Raw genomic sequence first — 17,515 nt, forward strand, 5'->3', positions numbered from 1 at the left:
TGATTGATTAAATGCGCTGATACTCATTTTGCCTGCTAAACATAAAAACTGCGGAGTGGAGTACCGCTCCAAGATGGCCACCCTAAATCTTGTCAGCGACAATAGGCGAGAGCGGTCCATGAGGCATCTACTCTTATATTATGTCTATGGGTATATGCCACGAGAGGTGGTGACGTATTTCCGTTTGAATTTATGCCACATAGATTGGTTCCGGGTCCTGCTTGCTCCTATTGTTTTCAGCGAAAGCTGCAAGATCTGTACCATGAGAAAGACGCAAAACTTAAAATATTTGTGAGCTACTGGTACAACAATCGAGTTTTGTGGTGTGCCGTTGTGTCCAGTAATTAGCCGGTACCATCCAGTGCTTAGTTTTTTCATTTTCCTGCTGATATCAAGGCGACAGCGGACTGTAGCCAAAACTTAGCCACTGCAGCTAACACACGGTTTGTAGCTGCCTGCTATTTCAAAGCTAGAGGATATTGAAGATCCAGCGTCAGAAACGGGAAGACGGAGGTTAAAAGGGAGCTGTATGAGCTTCGTTCAGTGGAATAATTTGTTGGAGGAAAATAATGTCAGAGGAAATCCACTGCTACAAGAACAGACTGAAAACAGAAGCAGCGATTCAGCCCGATCCAAACCACACAAGTAGTCAGTCAGATTAAGGTCCAAAACCTTCGCTTTACAGCCGTTTAAGTGGCACCGATCCACATAAAAACCCCACAGAAGAAATGGTGCAAATCACGTATTTCCCGAATCCCGAAAATGACATTTACCTTTGCTGTTTCATAATTATAATCCACGTTAGAGTGAATTTTTCCACTTGGCTGCTTTAATCTGTTCTTGCTTTCCACAGACGTAATTTCTCTTTTTTCCCTCTGAGATTCTGCTTAGAAAATGAGGTTATGAAGTTACATTCTCCTGCTTCTTTTTGTTTTTAAAATAGTAAATTTAAGTTTGCCTCAACTTTTATAAACTAATGCCTCTTATATGCATAATTTTTTGTATTATTGTTGGTACAGATATTAGGCGGACACTGTGCTTTGCCTGCTAGTAGTTTAAATTAATTTCAGCTGCACACTTTCAAGAGTATTCAGATTTTAACATGCATTTTCTCAGTAGTAAATATTTCAGTTCACTCAGTAACTTCAGTGTTGTTACATCTCTGAAAAATTTTTTGCAGTTTCTTTGTGATGCCAGAACTATTTCACTTAAACATTTAATTTCCTGAGATATTGTCAATTTATTTTCAAGCAAAACTCTCAAAAAGACCTGAGGATTTATTAGTTTTGATTACGTTGTGCTGCTAAATATGTATAGGCTACTTATTAGGTTTTTTTGTTTTAAATTTTTCAGGTTTGCATCGCAACACCTCGTGATGCATTTCTGAGCCTTGATTGAGCCTCTGTGCCGATTACCTTTCCACTGGATCCAAGCATCCATCAGCGTCCATCAGTCCACGATCTGCCGGATCATCACAACGTGTACTAACTTTTTTATTTCCAGTACTTGGTTAAACTCTTGAAACCGGAGCACCAGATATGCAAAAATCTACCTGCAGACTTTGTTGGTTACCCTGACACTGCAGTCATCCTGGACGGGGCTGAGCCGGTCTTCCTCTCCTCCAGAGTGACGAGTTTTCATCACCAGTAAAGGCAAAACAAGTCTGATGTCTGATTAGCTGCTAGGAAGTATATTATATATTCACTGTTCATTTTGATATCCTGTTTGTACCTACTATAAAACTGAATTTCATTTGTAATACTCTACATTTCACAAACCTTTTTTTCCCCTTTTCTCAGTGTTTACATTATATCAAGTATTTGCATGTAGATCAGGAATTCAAGTGAGATGTTAAAATGCAACACTTTTAGGTAATACCAGCAAAGAAATTTAAATATTAAGTAATATGTAGTTAGTCCTATATACTGAATAAGGCTGAATGATATGATTTACAAGATTTTTTTTCATACCAGATTTGATTTTAATTGATTCCTACTGCCCTCAATTTCTATAATAAAATCACAGAAAATATTTTCAAAAAGTGCCTTTATTTCAACCATCTGTTCTGTGAGTTGTATAAGGGAGCATTACGGTCAGGATACAAGAAATTTTAATTGCAAGAATGCAGTCATCATTACAGCAGAATAAAGTTGCAATTTTATAACAATGTCTTAAAATTACAAGAAGTCGTTTTAATGAGAAATAAAGATTCAGATTGATCTGATGTAACCAGCTCAGTCCATGTGGTTCTGACATTTTGTCAGTAATCAAGAAGATGTACATTTCCACCTTAACTGACCAGGTAAGCATTAAGGTAAAAAAAAAATGCTGTATAAGCAAATACTGTATACAAAACGGAAAAAGAGCAACTGATAGAAATACTTTCTATATATAAAGAAAACCAAAAAAGTTAATAGCAGGATAAACGTTGTTGGCAACATTAGCTCAGCCAATCTCTCCCTCCAGGAAGCCATCAAACTGAACTCCTGTCCAACTCCAACTATAATAAAGATTTAAAAAAAAAAAAAGAAAACGTCAAGTTAAAATAACAAATAATGCCAAATTAATAATTCAGATCCAATGCGTTCTGGAATCTATTATTGACATTTTACAAATTTCACAAATCAATTAGAAGGTTTGACAAATGTTTTATTTATTCTGCTGTTAGTACAGAATAATCTAGTTGGGTTTGAAATGTCTAGGTGTCGTTTTTAAAGTACAACACATTAAAAAAGCTCAAGATAGTGAAAAATTAAGTGTAATCGCCCTTTAGCTATTTTCCGAATTAGATGCTACATTGGAAGCTAACTTCAGCTTCGACTGATGGATTGGGCACAATATAGACAGATCTACATATGTTTACATCTTTATCTATCTATACAGCATAGATATGTAGATTGCACAATGCACAGATAATCAAAACACTTAATGTTTACATAGCACCTTTGTAAACTTGTCCCCGTTAGCTACGTCAGACATATGAGGCATTATGATGAATACAAACGATTTATTAACTTACCTTCGAAGTTATTGTGAAGTTTGACACATCCAGCTTAAATCCTTTGTTGTTGTTGGAGCGTTTCAGGACGTCTGAATAATTATATAAGCATTATTAATAATCCTGCAGCTACTGAGGAGCCACTGTTAACATACTGTTCCCTGTGCACCGGAACCATTCTATGTGGCATAAAAATGCAGAAGTGCTAAAACGGAAGTCCGTGGCATATACCCCATTAAGGTGGCTCGGGCATCTGGTCAGGATGCCTCCTGGACGCCTCTCTGGTGAGGTGTTCCGGGCATGTCCCACCGGGAGGAGGCCCCGGGGAAGACCCAGGACACGCTGGAGGGACTATGTCTCTTGGCTGACCTGGGAACGCCTTGGGGTTCCCCCGCAGGAGCTGGAAGAAGTGGCTGGGGAGAAGGAAGTCTGGGCCTCCCTTCTGAAGCTGTTGCCCCTGCGACCCGACCCCAGATAAACAGAAGAAAATGGATGGATGGATGGATGGATGGATGGATGGATGGATGGATGGATGGATGGATGGATGGATGGATGGATGGATGACACAAATCACAGATCAAAAGTTTAAACTAAGAGAATGTATCATTTTAAGGGAAAAATATGTTGTTTCAAAATTTCATGATGTCAACAAATCCCAAAAAAGTTGGGACAAGGCCATTTTTCCCACTGTGTGGCATCTCCCCTTCTTCTTACAACACTCAAAAGACGTCTGGGGACAGAGGAGACCAGTTTCTCAAGTTTAGAAATAGGAATGCTCTCCCATTCATGTCAGGCCTCTAACTGTTCAATCATCTTGGGCCTTCTTTGTCGCACCTTCCTCTTAATGACGCGCCAAATGTTCTCTATAGGTGAAAGATCTGGACTGCAGGCTGGCCATTTCAGTATCCGGTTCCTTCTCCTACGTAGCCATGATGTTGTGATTGCTGCAGAATGTGGTCTGGCATTATCTTGTTGAAAAATGCAGGGTCTTCCCTGAAAGAGACGACGTCTAGATGGGAGCATATGTTGTTCTAGAACCTGAACATAGTTCTCTGCATTAATGGTCCTTTCCAGACATGCAAGCTGCCCGGCCACAAGCACTCATGCAGCCCCACACCATCAGTGATGCAGGCTTCTGAATGGAGCGTTGATAACAACTTGGGTTATCCTTGTCCTCTCTGGTCCGGATGACATGGCGTCCCAGTGTCCCATAAAGAACTTCAAATCGTGACTCATCTGACCACAGAACAGTCGTCCATTTTGCCTCACTCCATTTTAAATGACTCCTGGCCCAGTGCAAACGGCTGAACTGGTGGAGCTTAGAAATGGCTTCCTCTTTGCACTGTAGAGTTTCAGCTGGCAGCGGCAGATGACACGGTGGATTGTCTTCACTGACAATTCTTTCTGGAAGTATTCCTGAGTCCATGCTGTTATTTCCTTGACAGTGGCATTCCTGTTTGAGGTGCAGTGATGTTTAAGGGCCCAGAGATCACGAGCATCCAGTAGTTTTATGACCTTGACCCTTACGCACAGCGATTGTTCCAGATTCTCTGAATCTTTTGATGATGTTATGCACGTGTTATGCTTGTGATAACTTCATCTATTCATTTTTTGAAAACTTTTTTTATTGAATATCAAGTTTAACAGAAATGCGCAATGAAGAGGTCCAATTTAAAAATGTTTTTTATACTTTGTGTTCAGCTGCACGTGTTCTATCATTTGAGATAAATACATATTTTAAAAAGAACAAATGGTCTATTATTTGAATTTTATGTATAATTGCAAATTCTAAAAAAATAAAAAATAAAAACGACTCAAAATTACTTGAAATTAAAGGTTCCTGACTTGAGACTTGACTTGACCGTCCTTATTTGAGACTTGACTCGGACTTGAGGAAAGAGACTTGAGACTTACTTGAGACTTGCAACACAGTGACTTGGTCACACCTCTGTCCTCTTACCATGTTGGCTTCAGAGAGACACTGACGCTCTAAGAAGCTCTTTTTATACACAATCATGTTGTCAATTGACCTAATTAGTGTTAATTGGTCTTCCAGCTGTTTGTTATATGTTCAATTTCCTTTTTCCAGCCACTTATTGCTACTTGTCCCAACTTTTTTGGGATTTGTAGACGCTGAACTTTTGAATCAACATATTTTTACTTTAAAATGTTGCAGTTACTCTGATTAAACTTTTGATCTGCAATCTATGTTCTATAACGAATAAAATATTGACATTTGACATCTCTACAACTTAAGAGAGAAAAGATACAAACTACTATTTTAATAGGCTTTTATTTTGAAATTACACATCAGATCTAGTTGCCACTTTCTGGTTCTGTTCTATAGGTGTCCCTCTGCCACCCAGAAGTGGTAGCAGTCACTGGAAACAGAGAGTTTCTCAGCAATGGGCACGGCAACTTAGAGGGAAAAAGATATAAAGTACTTTTTCGAAAGTCTTTTATTTTGAAATTACACATCAGATCTAGTTGCCACTTTCTGGTTCTGTTCTAGAGGTGTCCCTCTGTCATCCAGAAGTGGTAGCAGTCAATGGAAACAGAGAGTTTCTCAGCAATAAGCATGGCAACTATATATATATATTTTTTTTTTTTTTTTCCATCCCCACTTAGAATTTTCACAGTAAGAATAATTTAAAAATGTCTTTATACATGTTAGAAATCTAGGGCCGCACAGTGGCGCAGTTGGTAGAGCTGTTGCCTTGCAGCAAGAAGGTTCTGAGTTCAATTCCTGGCCCGGGTCTTTCTGCATTGAGTCTCCATGTTCTCCCTGTGCATGCGTGGGTTTTCTCCAGGTACTCCGGTTTCCTCCCACAGTCCAAAAACATGACTGTCAGGTTAATTGGCCTCTCTAAATTGCCCCTAGGTGTGAGTGTGTCTGTGCATGATTGTTTGTCCTGTGTGTCTCTGTGTTGCCCTGCGACAGACTGGCGACCTGTCCAGGGTGAACCAGCCTTTCGCCCGGAACGTTAGCTGGAGATGGACACCAGCAACCCTCCCGACCCCACTGAGGGAAAAGGGTGTCAATAAAAAAGATGGATGGATGTTAGAAATCTAAGCTCAATTTTATCTTGGACTTTTAAATTGCCTGACTTCAACAACAACAAAAAAAGTGGTGTACAACAGCATTTTAATGTTTTAACAATATAAATTAACATTAACTTTGGAAAAGTAAAATGAGAAATGCATTGCTTCACATTTTAAAACATCAAATTCATTAAAAACATTGTGGGCCAATAAGAAATCACCTGAGAGAACAGATTAGCATTGGAATGATGTGCATCATTTACAACAAGAAGACACCGAAACACTTGTTTTTTTTTTCAGAGCGCTTTGCAAGAGTATTTCAACATCTGCTCATTTACCAGGCTTTCACAAGAGAACAACAAAAACCACATCACTCAAATGTCACATGGACACCTTCCATCCAAATAAAACATCCAGAAATAGACATCGTTTCTGTACAAGATATCAAGAGGTTAAATTCATACAAATTGTGCAAAATGTCACCACAGGGCATACAAAACGATGCTGAACAAAGGCACCATACTTTCACTACAGCCGCACCCTTCACATGACAGATGTGCTTAGAGAGACACCGTCTGATAGGGACCAAATATAGCAAATACAAACTATTAGGATTCAAGCAAAATCAAAATACAAAATATCATACCTTCATGTAGTCATTATAATTCAGTTTCCTGTTATGGTGCAAGTCTGATATTTAAACACTGATAAAAAAAATTAAAATAAAAGAATCAGATCCAGATATATAAATATGAATAGATGCATAATGTCCTGACCAAACTGTAATAAGTCATATTTAAAAAATAAATAAATAAAAACTTGGGTGAACTCTGCTGCAGCTCCATTGATTTTTCTGTTATTCAGACCAAATTAAAGTTTTCTTTGGCGATTACTAAATTGCATTTAACTTATGGCCTTAGCAAGTCATTATTTTAATTATTGGTATATTATAAAGATAGGGGTCTTAAAAAAAACCTCAGCTACAATTTCACATCGGTGATGCAGCAGCTATATTACACTGGCTGAATCCAAAAATGACATTGGTTTTGCTCAAACAGGTCAACTTTCTGAACTACGGAGCAACATGAGCATCAAAATCTTGGTTTCCTGAGAATCTGATCAACGAGTGATGAGCAGGAGAGATTCCATCAGGACAGAAAAGAAACAGAGAATTTTACACAGTGAAGACGTAATGTTCAATTCACATGTACTTACCCTTATTTGTGTTTATTATACAATTTGCAGAAGTCCAAGTTTGTGACAATTAATTAATACATTATGTTATAAAACCAATATTTTTCTCCTAAAACCTTTTTTGGATGAGATATATTAACAGAAATGAACTGATAATATCACAAAAATGTCATCAATTTAGTCAGAAGATCAGATTTCTCAAAAGGAAATTAAAATAAAAACCTGAATGCGAAAAATGGATGTCATTTTTGGATTCAGCGGTGCAAAATAATCCTAATTCAGTTAAAAATACAGACAATTTCCAAAACATATTTTTTGTAACCCAGTGTTGTACTTGCCTACCATGGCTCTATCTTGCAGTTTAGAGCCACTATACCAATAAATATTGAAAGTATGAAAAATATATAAACTACCAGCCTTTTCACTATTTTTGGAGCAATTATAAAAGCACTTTTTGTCAACAAAGAAACAGCTGCCTCAGCCATGGCTCTCTGTTAAACAGAGATAGTTTCATATATGGACGGTGACATCATCAGGATCCAAAGTACCTGAAGCCCAATTTTTGTGCATGTGGTAAATACTATTTTTGATTAAAAAATAAAAAAGGATCTAAACTACAAGATACCAAATGATGTGTAGCCACTTATTGCTGTGAAACATCAAATAATGATGAATATTGATTTTTACGGGACCCAGCAGCTTTTTGCTGCTGCAAACATCATTTTATACAGATAACAAATGTTAAAAACTGTACATAAAAAACTCCAAAGCTGAAATATGAGAATGATGGAATCTGAGTGAATAAAAAAGTCTGTCTTAAAAAAACTTAAGCTGATATAAAAGGTGCAGGAGGTGCAACACTGTCCACATTCTCCAAGAGAATTTTAGAGCACAAACATTATTGTGAAGACAAAGAAATGCAGCAGAGGTCAGAAATACATTTGTGAAGTTTAAAGTAGAGGTGGGGATTTATTGTATTGTTTATCGTAAAAACTTATGTATAATTTTGATCAAGCATTTTCTTTCACATCAATTAATTATGTGAAAAAACTGACAGTATTATCACTAAAGTTATTTTTACGATTGTCTCCACAGTTTGTTCCACGGGGGCACAAACTCATATCTTCTAATAAATATCAGAAAATTGATTTGATGCAGTTACTACATGCAGTTTAATCTTAAGAAGCAGCAGATTTCAAAGGGGAATGTTTTCCAAGAACCATGTTTGTGCCGCTCTGAAAGCTGTTCCATGCATTCACAGCCATACAAGAGGCAATTATTGTTTTTCTAATTCATTTTTGTCGTTATCACAAGAGTACCACAAAATATTGCAATGATTTTCTAAGTCCATATGGTCCACTCCTAGTTCAAAGCATCAATCCTGAATTTTAAACTTTGAAAACATCATTCAATACATCGTCTGCAAATATTGAGCCCAGTTTGCAGTTCGGCATAAGGCCTGTAGGGGACACTAACCTGTGAAAGAAGGTATTTGTATTCTTTTGCTGATTTGCTGTTATTTTGTGTTTGATATTCCTTTTGATTGGTCTCTTTTTAAACACCATTACTTCATATATTGGGGAGTAAATTTCATTTTATAAAGAATAGACTAGACTTTCACAGCAGAGAAAATGCAAATCTTGATTTATGTTCTGTCAAGGTTAGTAGATCTATTGGTGCCGAAATTTGATTTTAAAAAAGACAACTTTCAAACCTACATTGCAGACAGAAATAAGAACCTGATTTAGTTAGTGCATCTGATTTAGTTAGTGCATCTGATTTAGTTAGTGCATCTGATTTAGTTAGTGCATCTGATTTAGTTAGTGCATCTGATTTAGTTAGTGCATCTGATTTAGTTAGTGCATCTGCTTTCAAGTTCTAAGGTTTAAAGTAGTGTTGCAGTGGCTCTGTGTTGAACAGGTTCTAAAATCATCTTATTTTAATTCTAAGAGGTCAAAACTATATAAAAAAAAAAAAAAAAGGTTTATATGATCATCAATTCACCCTTTGTTAAAGATAAACTCAAAACAGAAACATTTGTGGAAAACTACATCCCAATAAAAATAAATACAGAAAACATTTTTTTTAACTATAGCATTTAAATGGGTAGAACTTATTTGTACCATTATAGGAAGTGACCCAACAGTAGCAAGTCTAGATTGCTGATTCATTGCCTTAATCTGGTTACTGCACATTAATATGGAAGTTTGGAATATTGGTATAGATTTAAATCCAACTAAAAAGTAAAAATTAAACAGAAAATAGTTATCAGCACAGACAGAGCAAAACCCAAACGTGGAACATGGAGAAAGGAAGTGGCTGCACATGAACTGGTATCGTGACACACAGAGGATGGGTCAGACCACACATCTTCCATCAGGAGACAAAGACAGGCCCAACAAATAAAACATGTTCAATGAGACGCAACATGTGAAATATTTAAAGCTAGGTGTGGAAGCAACTCAAAGCGCAATGAAATTCAAACCCAGAGATTTCAGGAAGAACAGCTGACTTCCAAATAGGATCATCACTCATCTGGGCTCACGGTGGTCATAAAGTTGGTGAAATGTGACTGACTGGGTCATAAATTCTGTCCGACTTTTCACACACAGAACCTGAAGCATTTTGGAGTGAGATTTCAGCTTGTGAGATAATGTGAGATTCAAACTAGCTGCGTTTCCATTACAAATGTGTGCAAAACTTTCTTAATGCTCCGCTAATGTCAGAAAATCACAATTTTGTAATTATGGTGTTTCCATTACATAAGAAGCACAATTAGAATCACATGTGGATCAGTTTGTTCACGTCATTAAAAACCATACTGTGCCATCATCCTCCAACTACTGTCTGTCGTCTTCTTCGTGGTTTGCACCAGTGGTTGTTGCTCATGACTCGTGATGCAAAGATCATGCTTCCGTTGCAGTTTTGTGAAATAAACCAATTTCGATACAGCCAACAACAAACCACCGCATCCTAGCGCCAAAACTTTTTAGCTAAAATTGAGTTTTTTCAAAATTGCTGTGATTCCAATTTATTATCGAAAAGTCAAATTGCTCTATTACATAGTCAATGGAAACGCGGCTACTGTAACATTTCATTCCATGCATAGCATGGAAACAAAAGTTGGTGTGGGCAGTGGCGGTTTCTGATATGGGCAACAGCCCAGGGCGTTTCAGCTGTTTTACTTCAGTGCCGTTCCCAGTTGAAATCTTTGTAGGCTGATGCTGTGCTATAAAAAGCTTCACATCATTTGTTGATTTTACTTCTTCTGTTAAAACTAGACAGGTGAACTCTGTAGGAAGTGTTGTTACAGTCAGTGGTTCCAAACCTGGCAGCCAGTAGGAGGTTGTGTACGATCACATCACACATGTATGCAAGGTTTAAATAGTTTCAATTAGATTTTCACAAACACAAACATCACAAGAGGTTTAAGATTTACTGCTATAAACAATAATAGTATTGCATCAGTCGTCAGTGTTCCTTGAATTACCCCAAACACGCAACCAGGAAGTCAACAAAATAGAAAGCTAGAAGAGCTACAAAGAAAAAGCCGGAAGGCTTTTTTAATTCTCTAAACTGCCTTCTTGTTTTGGCTTTAATAAAAAATAATTTATTAAAATTGATGCACAAAGAGGAACCAATGGCAAGTCTTTCTTGACACTTTTTAGCAACTCAATAAAAGGGATGAAATGGTGTGAATATTTAGTATGCTCGTGTGAAAACAAAGACCGACATGTCAAAAAGTGGATTAGAAACATTATGATTACATGCAGCATTATTCAAATGACCTGTAATATTAGCTGACTCCATCACCAGCACATAGATTGTAACAAACCCTACATTATTTGGGGTTATTTGTTGTACCATTTGTTGTATTCCTCTTTTTGCACTTATTGCATTTATGTAATTTTATTTTGTATAATACTTGATTGACTTCCGGTTTTAACCTGATACTTTTATTTTGATAAGACAGGCTTCCTTTGTTTATATGGTAGAATGGCGGCTTAACAACAGAACGGAAGACAAGTTGCAACAGCATTAGCAAAATGTATCTCATTATTAGCGGTCCCCTTTTTATAGAGGCACATGGTATGTTTATTTGTCTATAAGGATATTTCTTTTATCAATCTATCGGAATTATAAATTTTCTGTATTGTATAAGAATACTGGTTTAGTTTTTTGAGTCAAAGTTTATATTTTAGTCGTGAACGTTATTTTTAGTTCAAAAGTTACGGCATTGTTTGTAGCTTACACTGTTTTTTGTTTGTACACACAGCTCTTGCGGTGAATCTCAAGGTTTACTCCCAATAAACCTATTCATCAGTAAAGCCAATTCCTTCATTTAAAGAGGGGTCTGCTACATAGATTGTCTCCTGCTTCATGCTTAAAAATGTTATTGGATTTTTTTAAAATATGTTATTTCATAGAACTAAAACTTTAATTAAAATTTTATTATGGAGAGTAATTCAAATGAAAATAAAAATGCATGCCTGTGATTAGAGTGCAAAAGATGTAACTCGTGTTACCAAGTGTCCAAAAATAAATATGGAACTGTCAAATTTCTTTCTGCTCAGCATCATTCATAGTGATCCCAGATTTAAGTTTCTAAATAAAGTTATCATGTCTAGCCACTGCTTCAAGCTAAAGGTTTTAACAAAATTGACGCAAAAACAGTTGGGAACCACTGATCCACATTGTCAGAACCAGATAGTAAATAACTAACGGGTCAATCACTGGCATGCTGACTATGTCCAAAATCTCTCCTTCTAATGTCTGAAATGAATTGCACATCTGCATAACCTTAGTTATCCAAGATCAGAGTCTGAACCTGGCCTTGGTTTTCACCACAGAAAACTCCCTATATTCTATGTCGCAAAAGAACAACATGAATGCCACATTGCTTTGACATCAACAGTCTCCTGAGTTAGCTCACCGAAAGATTTTACCCTGATGTAGAAAAACAGAACATTAGACTGATGCAGAACAGAAACGGGAACATAAATTCACTGTAAGGTTACAGATAAAACACTGTGGAACCAAGCAGCTGTGGATGCTGGTCCTGAACAGAAAGGGGGAGAACAAAGTCACAATTAGAGATGCAAAAGTCCAACGTCAACATTTGTATCAATTCTGATGTTTAACAAAAGACTCTAGATTAGTTATCTGTCACAATGTGCCTGAACCATAAGGGCAGATCTATTCAGTGTAGTTCTATGTTTTGCCCCCTGAGCGACGTCATGCCCTGTTGCTTATTTTACGTTATATTTCAGGGTTTTAAAGCCACCAGGCTTTACTGCTGCCCCCAGACCCCCACCACCAGGCTAAGCATCGTTTGTTTATTTATTATAGGGTTTTTTTCATGCTTGCCTTTTTAATATTTTATAGTTGCTGTTTAGGTATTGTTAGTAATGGATACCAATAACAAAATATGACCTTGTGATATTTTCAAATTTCCTGTCAACTCTACATTTCTAACTAGAAAACACAGTAGTGCAAGTTTTCTGGCGGAAACCCTGAATTTATAATTCCCAACCGCACTTTCTGAACCATCTGAAAGAACGACTGTTGCAATTTTTTTTAAATGTTTGACCAAGGTAGTCAACATATTGTTTTTGTCACTTTCACTTTCTTTATTATTTATTTTATATTGGCTGTAATGGTGCGTTCATGTGGGTGGTTTACATTCAGTCTATGTGGAGGCACGTTGATGGCCCGTCGCGACACATTTCAAGCGTCTATCATGGCGCGATTTGAACCGTTTGACGCATCAAGCCCTTCTAATGCGTCAGACAAAATAGGCCGACAATGGAAAACAACGGCTAGAGCAATTTTGACACGTCTGATGCACCTCCACTTAGACTTTGAATATAAGCCAGATGTGAACGAAAGAGCGAAACACTAAGTGTAGAGCAAATTGTTAAGCATTTGCATTCAAAGTTGTTGTTACCAGATCCATTTAAATATTTGATAAAGAAACACATGGAAATGATTTCTCTTCACCAAATAAATTTTAAAAAGCTGCAGTAATATCTAGAAGGACAAGTAGAGCTGCCCGTGGTGGTTTCAGTGGAAAATGTACCAACCCAAAAAAGAAAGCAACAGAAGGAGCAGCCAGGCAGACGGGGGAGTGATGAAGGTGTGTGCGTGTGTTGGGGGCGGGGGAGGCCATCATGTCCAGGCCAGCTTGCGGGACAGCGCCTGTTTGAAGCACTTGGGGTCCACCTCCCCGCCGGGCCACAGGGCTCGCTCCAGACTCACTAGAACGTTCTGGTGACACTCCTTGATGTTGACCGGGTACTTGGCTCTCAGCAGCTCATAAGCAGCAATTAGCCTCATGTTCTGCTTCACCATCAGGTACTGGATGATGCACATGGGCGCCAGAGAGAATCCGTCCCGGCAGTGGACCAGCACGCGCTTCCTCTTCTCCGTGGATGCATTTATGCACTCGTTGATGTCCTCAAAGCAGCAGTGCTTCAGAGCCGGCCGCGTGTCTGGCATGTCCCCCATGTCCACCTTGAGACGGGACCAGCTGTGCCGGGACCCGCGGGAGCAGGTGCAGGGGATGAGGCTGAGGGAAGGGGCCGGCTCTCCGGGCGCGCTGCTCATGTCGATGATGCTGTCGATGTTGTTGCGGCACAGCGTGCGGCCATTGTATGCCGCGTTCAGGTTGCCCACGTAGATGTAGTCTGTTACTCGGGAAATGACCGGCTCAGAGTACTGGAAGTGTTCGGGGCCGCTCCGTTTGGGCTCCGGCACATCGGGGACCCGGGCCCCGGCCGGCCCCGTGGCCGCTCTCCTGCTGTAGTTGCGCAGCTTCTTGGAGCCCGAACGGGACGGTGGGTTGGAGTCGGACTCAGAGCTGCTGTTCCACGGAGGGGAAAAGAGAGAGAAACGGCTGGAGGATTTGCTCTTGCTGAGGGTCTCCACGGGGGGACTGGGCAGGCAGGGGCCGGGGCTGGACAGAGAGGCCGAGGCCGACGCGCAGAACATGGAGGCTCGTTCTAGGGAACCTGTGCTGCTGGCCGCTCCTGCACTGTGGGCCAGCTCCATCTGGAAGGACACACACACGAACATGAACATCCAGTCAAAATTCTTCATTCTGCTGCCAGCGGTCCTGTGTGGCCATTTTTGAGCTTTATATTATGTTAGAATGTTATTCCTTCATCAAAAGCGTACCTGGAGTTTTGTTTTAATTCTTTCAGGCATGTTTGGGAAATCCTTGTATCTCCCGTGGCAACCATTAGGGGTTCCTAAACATTCACTCATACAAAGCTCCACCCATTTGCACAAAGCTCCTCCTCTGTAATCTGGAAGCCATGAACAACTAAGTGCAAGAAATGAAGGACTGAAATATTTCACTCTGTGTGTGGAGTTTATTTTCTTTATGGAGTTTTACTTTCTAAATTGAATGAGAAAAAATAGTGAACTTTTCACAATAGTCTATTTAGTTTAGATATTCCTGTAAAAAAAAAAAAACAGACTGGCATATTAGTAAGATCCTAATGAGAATTTTTACAGTTTATAGTTTTTTGGTTTGCTTTGTCCAGGTTTACTGTTTTCCAAGGAAAACCAAACCAGCTTTGTTTATTGTCTGTACCTGAGCTTTGAGGTTGTTCTTCCACTCCTCAGTCTCCAGAGCCTTGAAGCGGCCGCTGCTGTCGGAGGAGACCGACGCGCACAGGGGCCGATGGGCTCTGAGGGGGAGCTGAGGAGTGAGGGCCACAGGGACATGCCTGGCGTTAGTGTGCTCACTCCTACTCATGGCTAGATCAGGACAAGAACCTGCAATACACAAAACATACATGTCAGCCAGTGAGGACAAGCCAGCCCTAACCCTTATTCATCAAAATGAAAATGCTGTGCTAGTGAGAAAACTTAGAAATGACAAGCAGTTCATTTCCTAACGATAGTTACTCCGCTGTTGTAACTTAGTTGCGATATTTAGCAACTTTTCAAACTGGTATTGGCCAAAATTGGAATCGGCAAGTCAGGCTTTTGAAAGATCAGTTATTGGTGATCGGGAAGAAAAATGCAATCGGTGCATCCCCAAAAAACATAAGAGCAACTCAGAAGTGACTGATCCACATGTTAAAGAATTTAGCAGTGTAGAGTATTAAACGAGTTAAATATGTCAACTGACATTACAAACTGTTCTTCACAGCTGCTTGTTGCAAGCTATGAATCAGAATACCGTACATGCAGTTGTCTACCAGCTATGGTCAGTGGACAACATGCAACTTTATACTGAATTTTGAAAGCATAAAATGAAAAACTTTAGACGGATCTGATAACAATAGGTATTAATGTAGAAAACATTTTTTTAACAATTTGAGAATGTAGCACATTAGCATGGAATATTTGGTTCAGGAAGGATTTTCGCTTTTATCTGTTTTGGGGTTTTTTATATTTTTTTCTCTCACAATAATAACAGATCTGGCAGTTATTGAGTATTGTGGCTCCAAATGTTAAGGTTAAGATGTCAGCATACCGTTTCTCCCCTCCAGACAGGCTGTTAATAAATCCTCAAAACATAATGCATCATGTAGCAATAAAACATCAGGAGAAGCAGAATAAATGATGGATTTTACAGAAACATCAGCTGAGCTACAGTTGGCCTCTCTTCACTGACCAAATGTAAAATGACTATCAGGTTTATCACAAGTCCAAGGAGGATAATAACTCCAGGTGTGAACAGCATCACAGTAATCACTGACCATTAGTTGAATTTAAGATAATAAACTCCGTTTTCATTTAAGCAAATGAAATATTAGGAGATATTAAAACACGCTCTGGGACTCGTTCAGAAACTTGTGTGTTTTCATTCAGGCCGAGGAAATCGTGATGAACTTGCAGCTCTGGATCAGGCTATGAGCTCCAACATCTGTCGGTGTGATAGGTCACCTTGCTGCTGGGAACCGACTCAGAAACCACAGAACAGCCCGCTTACCGATTCTCCCATCGTGTCTGCAAAGCACCCTCGGATTTCGAAGCTCGTCAGCAGTCAGTTCTGGTGTCCACCCGTCCTCGGTGTCCATCTTCCGCCAACCGCAGCCAGAGGAACATCACCGAGGCTCGGTTGGAACGTCATCTTTGCCAGGCCGAACAGCACTTCAGCTGCATCTCACAAACATCGCTTCAGCCATTAGCAGCTCGGTTCGCTGCTAGCCAAACACACAGCTAACTCTCTGGGAGTTGTGTCAGTCTGCTAGTGCGGTTCAGGAATTCGGGTTAAAATGAGCGAAGACATTCTCACCAGCAGCCCGGGCTGACATGAGGGATAAAGCGGTTATATCGGTCCAGCTGCGGAACGAGGGCAGAATGCGCACCAGCTAACTGCTGCTGGTTGGTGGATATGGAAAGTCAACAGGACCAAAAAACATTTGACTTTTCACGCGTCCTTGAGGATGTTGAGTAAATCCTGTTTGGGTGCGAGGGGGAAAAAAAACCCCGCAGAAAACAATGAAAATATAGAAAACCTGAAAATTGACCTGGAAGCACTCATTTTATTAGTTGCTTGTATTTGGATTTTTTTTTTAAGTTAGTTTTATGCAAGATAAAAACCAACTCTGCAATAAAAAATATTGTCTCATATTGTCACCTGACTGAAATAATGGCCTAAGTAATAGTAAATGATAAAATAAAATAAATAAATAAATTAAGTAATAATAATAACAACAACAATAATAATAATAATAAAATCACCACCTCTTCATTGTCAAAGAATTAGGTAAAAAAAGAAAGAAATTTTGACAAAAAATGACATAGGCCATTATTTTAGGAAGGCGACAATATTTACTTATCAAAACTATTCAAAATTTTTATAAAGAACAACTAACAGATTATGAACATTAATAAACTCAGAGTTGACTTCTCTTAAAGGCGATATATTTGTTCAACATTCAGAGAGTTTTACCCTGATTTAATATGGCAGCAACCAGAAATATCAACTGTTACAAGAGGTATTTCTCAACGTTATGAAAAATACACATTTAAATTGTATTTTACAAATGCAGACTATACCAAACAAAAAGGATAAGTTGGAAAAGGGAGAAACGTTAATTGTATTGGTCTGGAGGTTTATTTCTAAGTAAACAAGACAAGCTTGAAGTACCCTAAGTATTGTTGAAAAGCAACAGAATATTTTGGTTATAAACCAGCAAAAATAAGTTTCCTCTGAGTTCCATTTGTTTATCCAGTCACATTTTGAGAGAGAGAGATAAAGCCATCAGTTTGGCATCAGCACTATGCATAACATCTGCATCAGACGTTTCTCCATATTCT

The 17,515-nt window shown here is 38.8% G+C and overlaps 1 protein-coding gene across 1 annotated transcript; it reads right to left on the bottom strand.

Annotated features, from left to right (window-relative positions):
- Positions 1-6,126: 6,126 nt before the first annotated feature.
- LOC103465644 (uncharacterized) lies at positions 6,127-17,496 on the bottom strand. The gene is made up of 3 exons (XM_008410663.3): positions 16,182-17,496; positions 14,832-15,016; positions 6,127-14,284 (listed from the first exon to the last, which is right to left on the bottom strand). Exons 1-3 carry the CDS (start codon positions 16,267-16,269, stop codon positions 13,403-13,405), a joined length of 1,155 nt encoding a protein of 384 aa, XP_008408885.1. The 5' UTR covers positions 16,270-17,496; the 3' UTR covers positions 6,127-13,402.
- Between the last annotated feature and the right edge of the window lie 19 nt (positions 17,497-17,515).

This window comes from Poecilia reticulata, chromosome 6 (genome assembly GCF_904066995.2).
Source record: "Poecilia reticulata chromosome 6, P_reticulata-male-v2, whole genome shotgun sequence".
In the NCBI taxonomy this organism is placed as follows: domain Eukaryota; kingdom Metazoa; phylum Chordata; class Actinopteri; order Cyprinodontiformes; family Poeciliidae; genus Poecilia; species Poecilia reticulata.

What these genes read in the sequence shown, in the direction of transcription:
- LOC103465644 (XM_008410663.3), bottom strand. Translation starts at nt 16,269, where the DNA reads ATGGACACCGAGGACGGGTGGACACCAGAACTGACTGCTGACGAGCTT. An exon ending in CAGACACGATGGGAGAATCG is followed by an intron (nt 15,017 to 16,181) that starts GTAAGCGGGCTG and finishes TGTGTATTGCAG; the next exon opens with GTTCTTGTCCTGATCTAGCC. An exon ending in AGAACAACCTCAAAGCTCAG is followed by an intron (nt 14,285 to 14,831) that starts GTACAGACAATA and finishes GTGTCCTTCCAG; the next exon opens with ATGGAGCTGGCCCACAGTGC.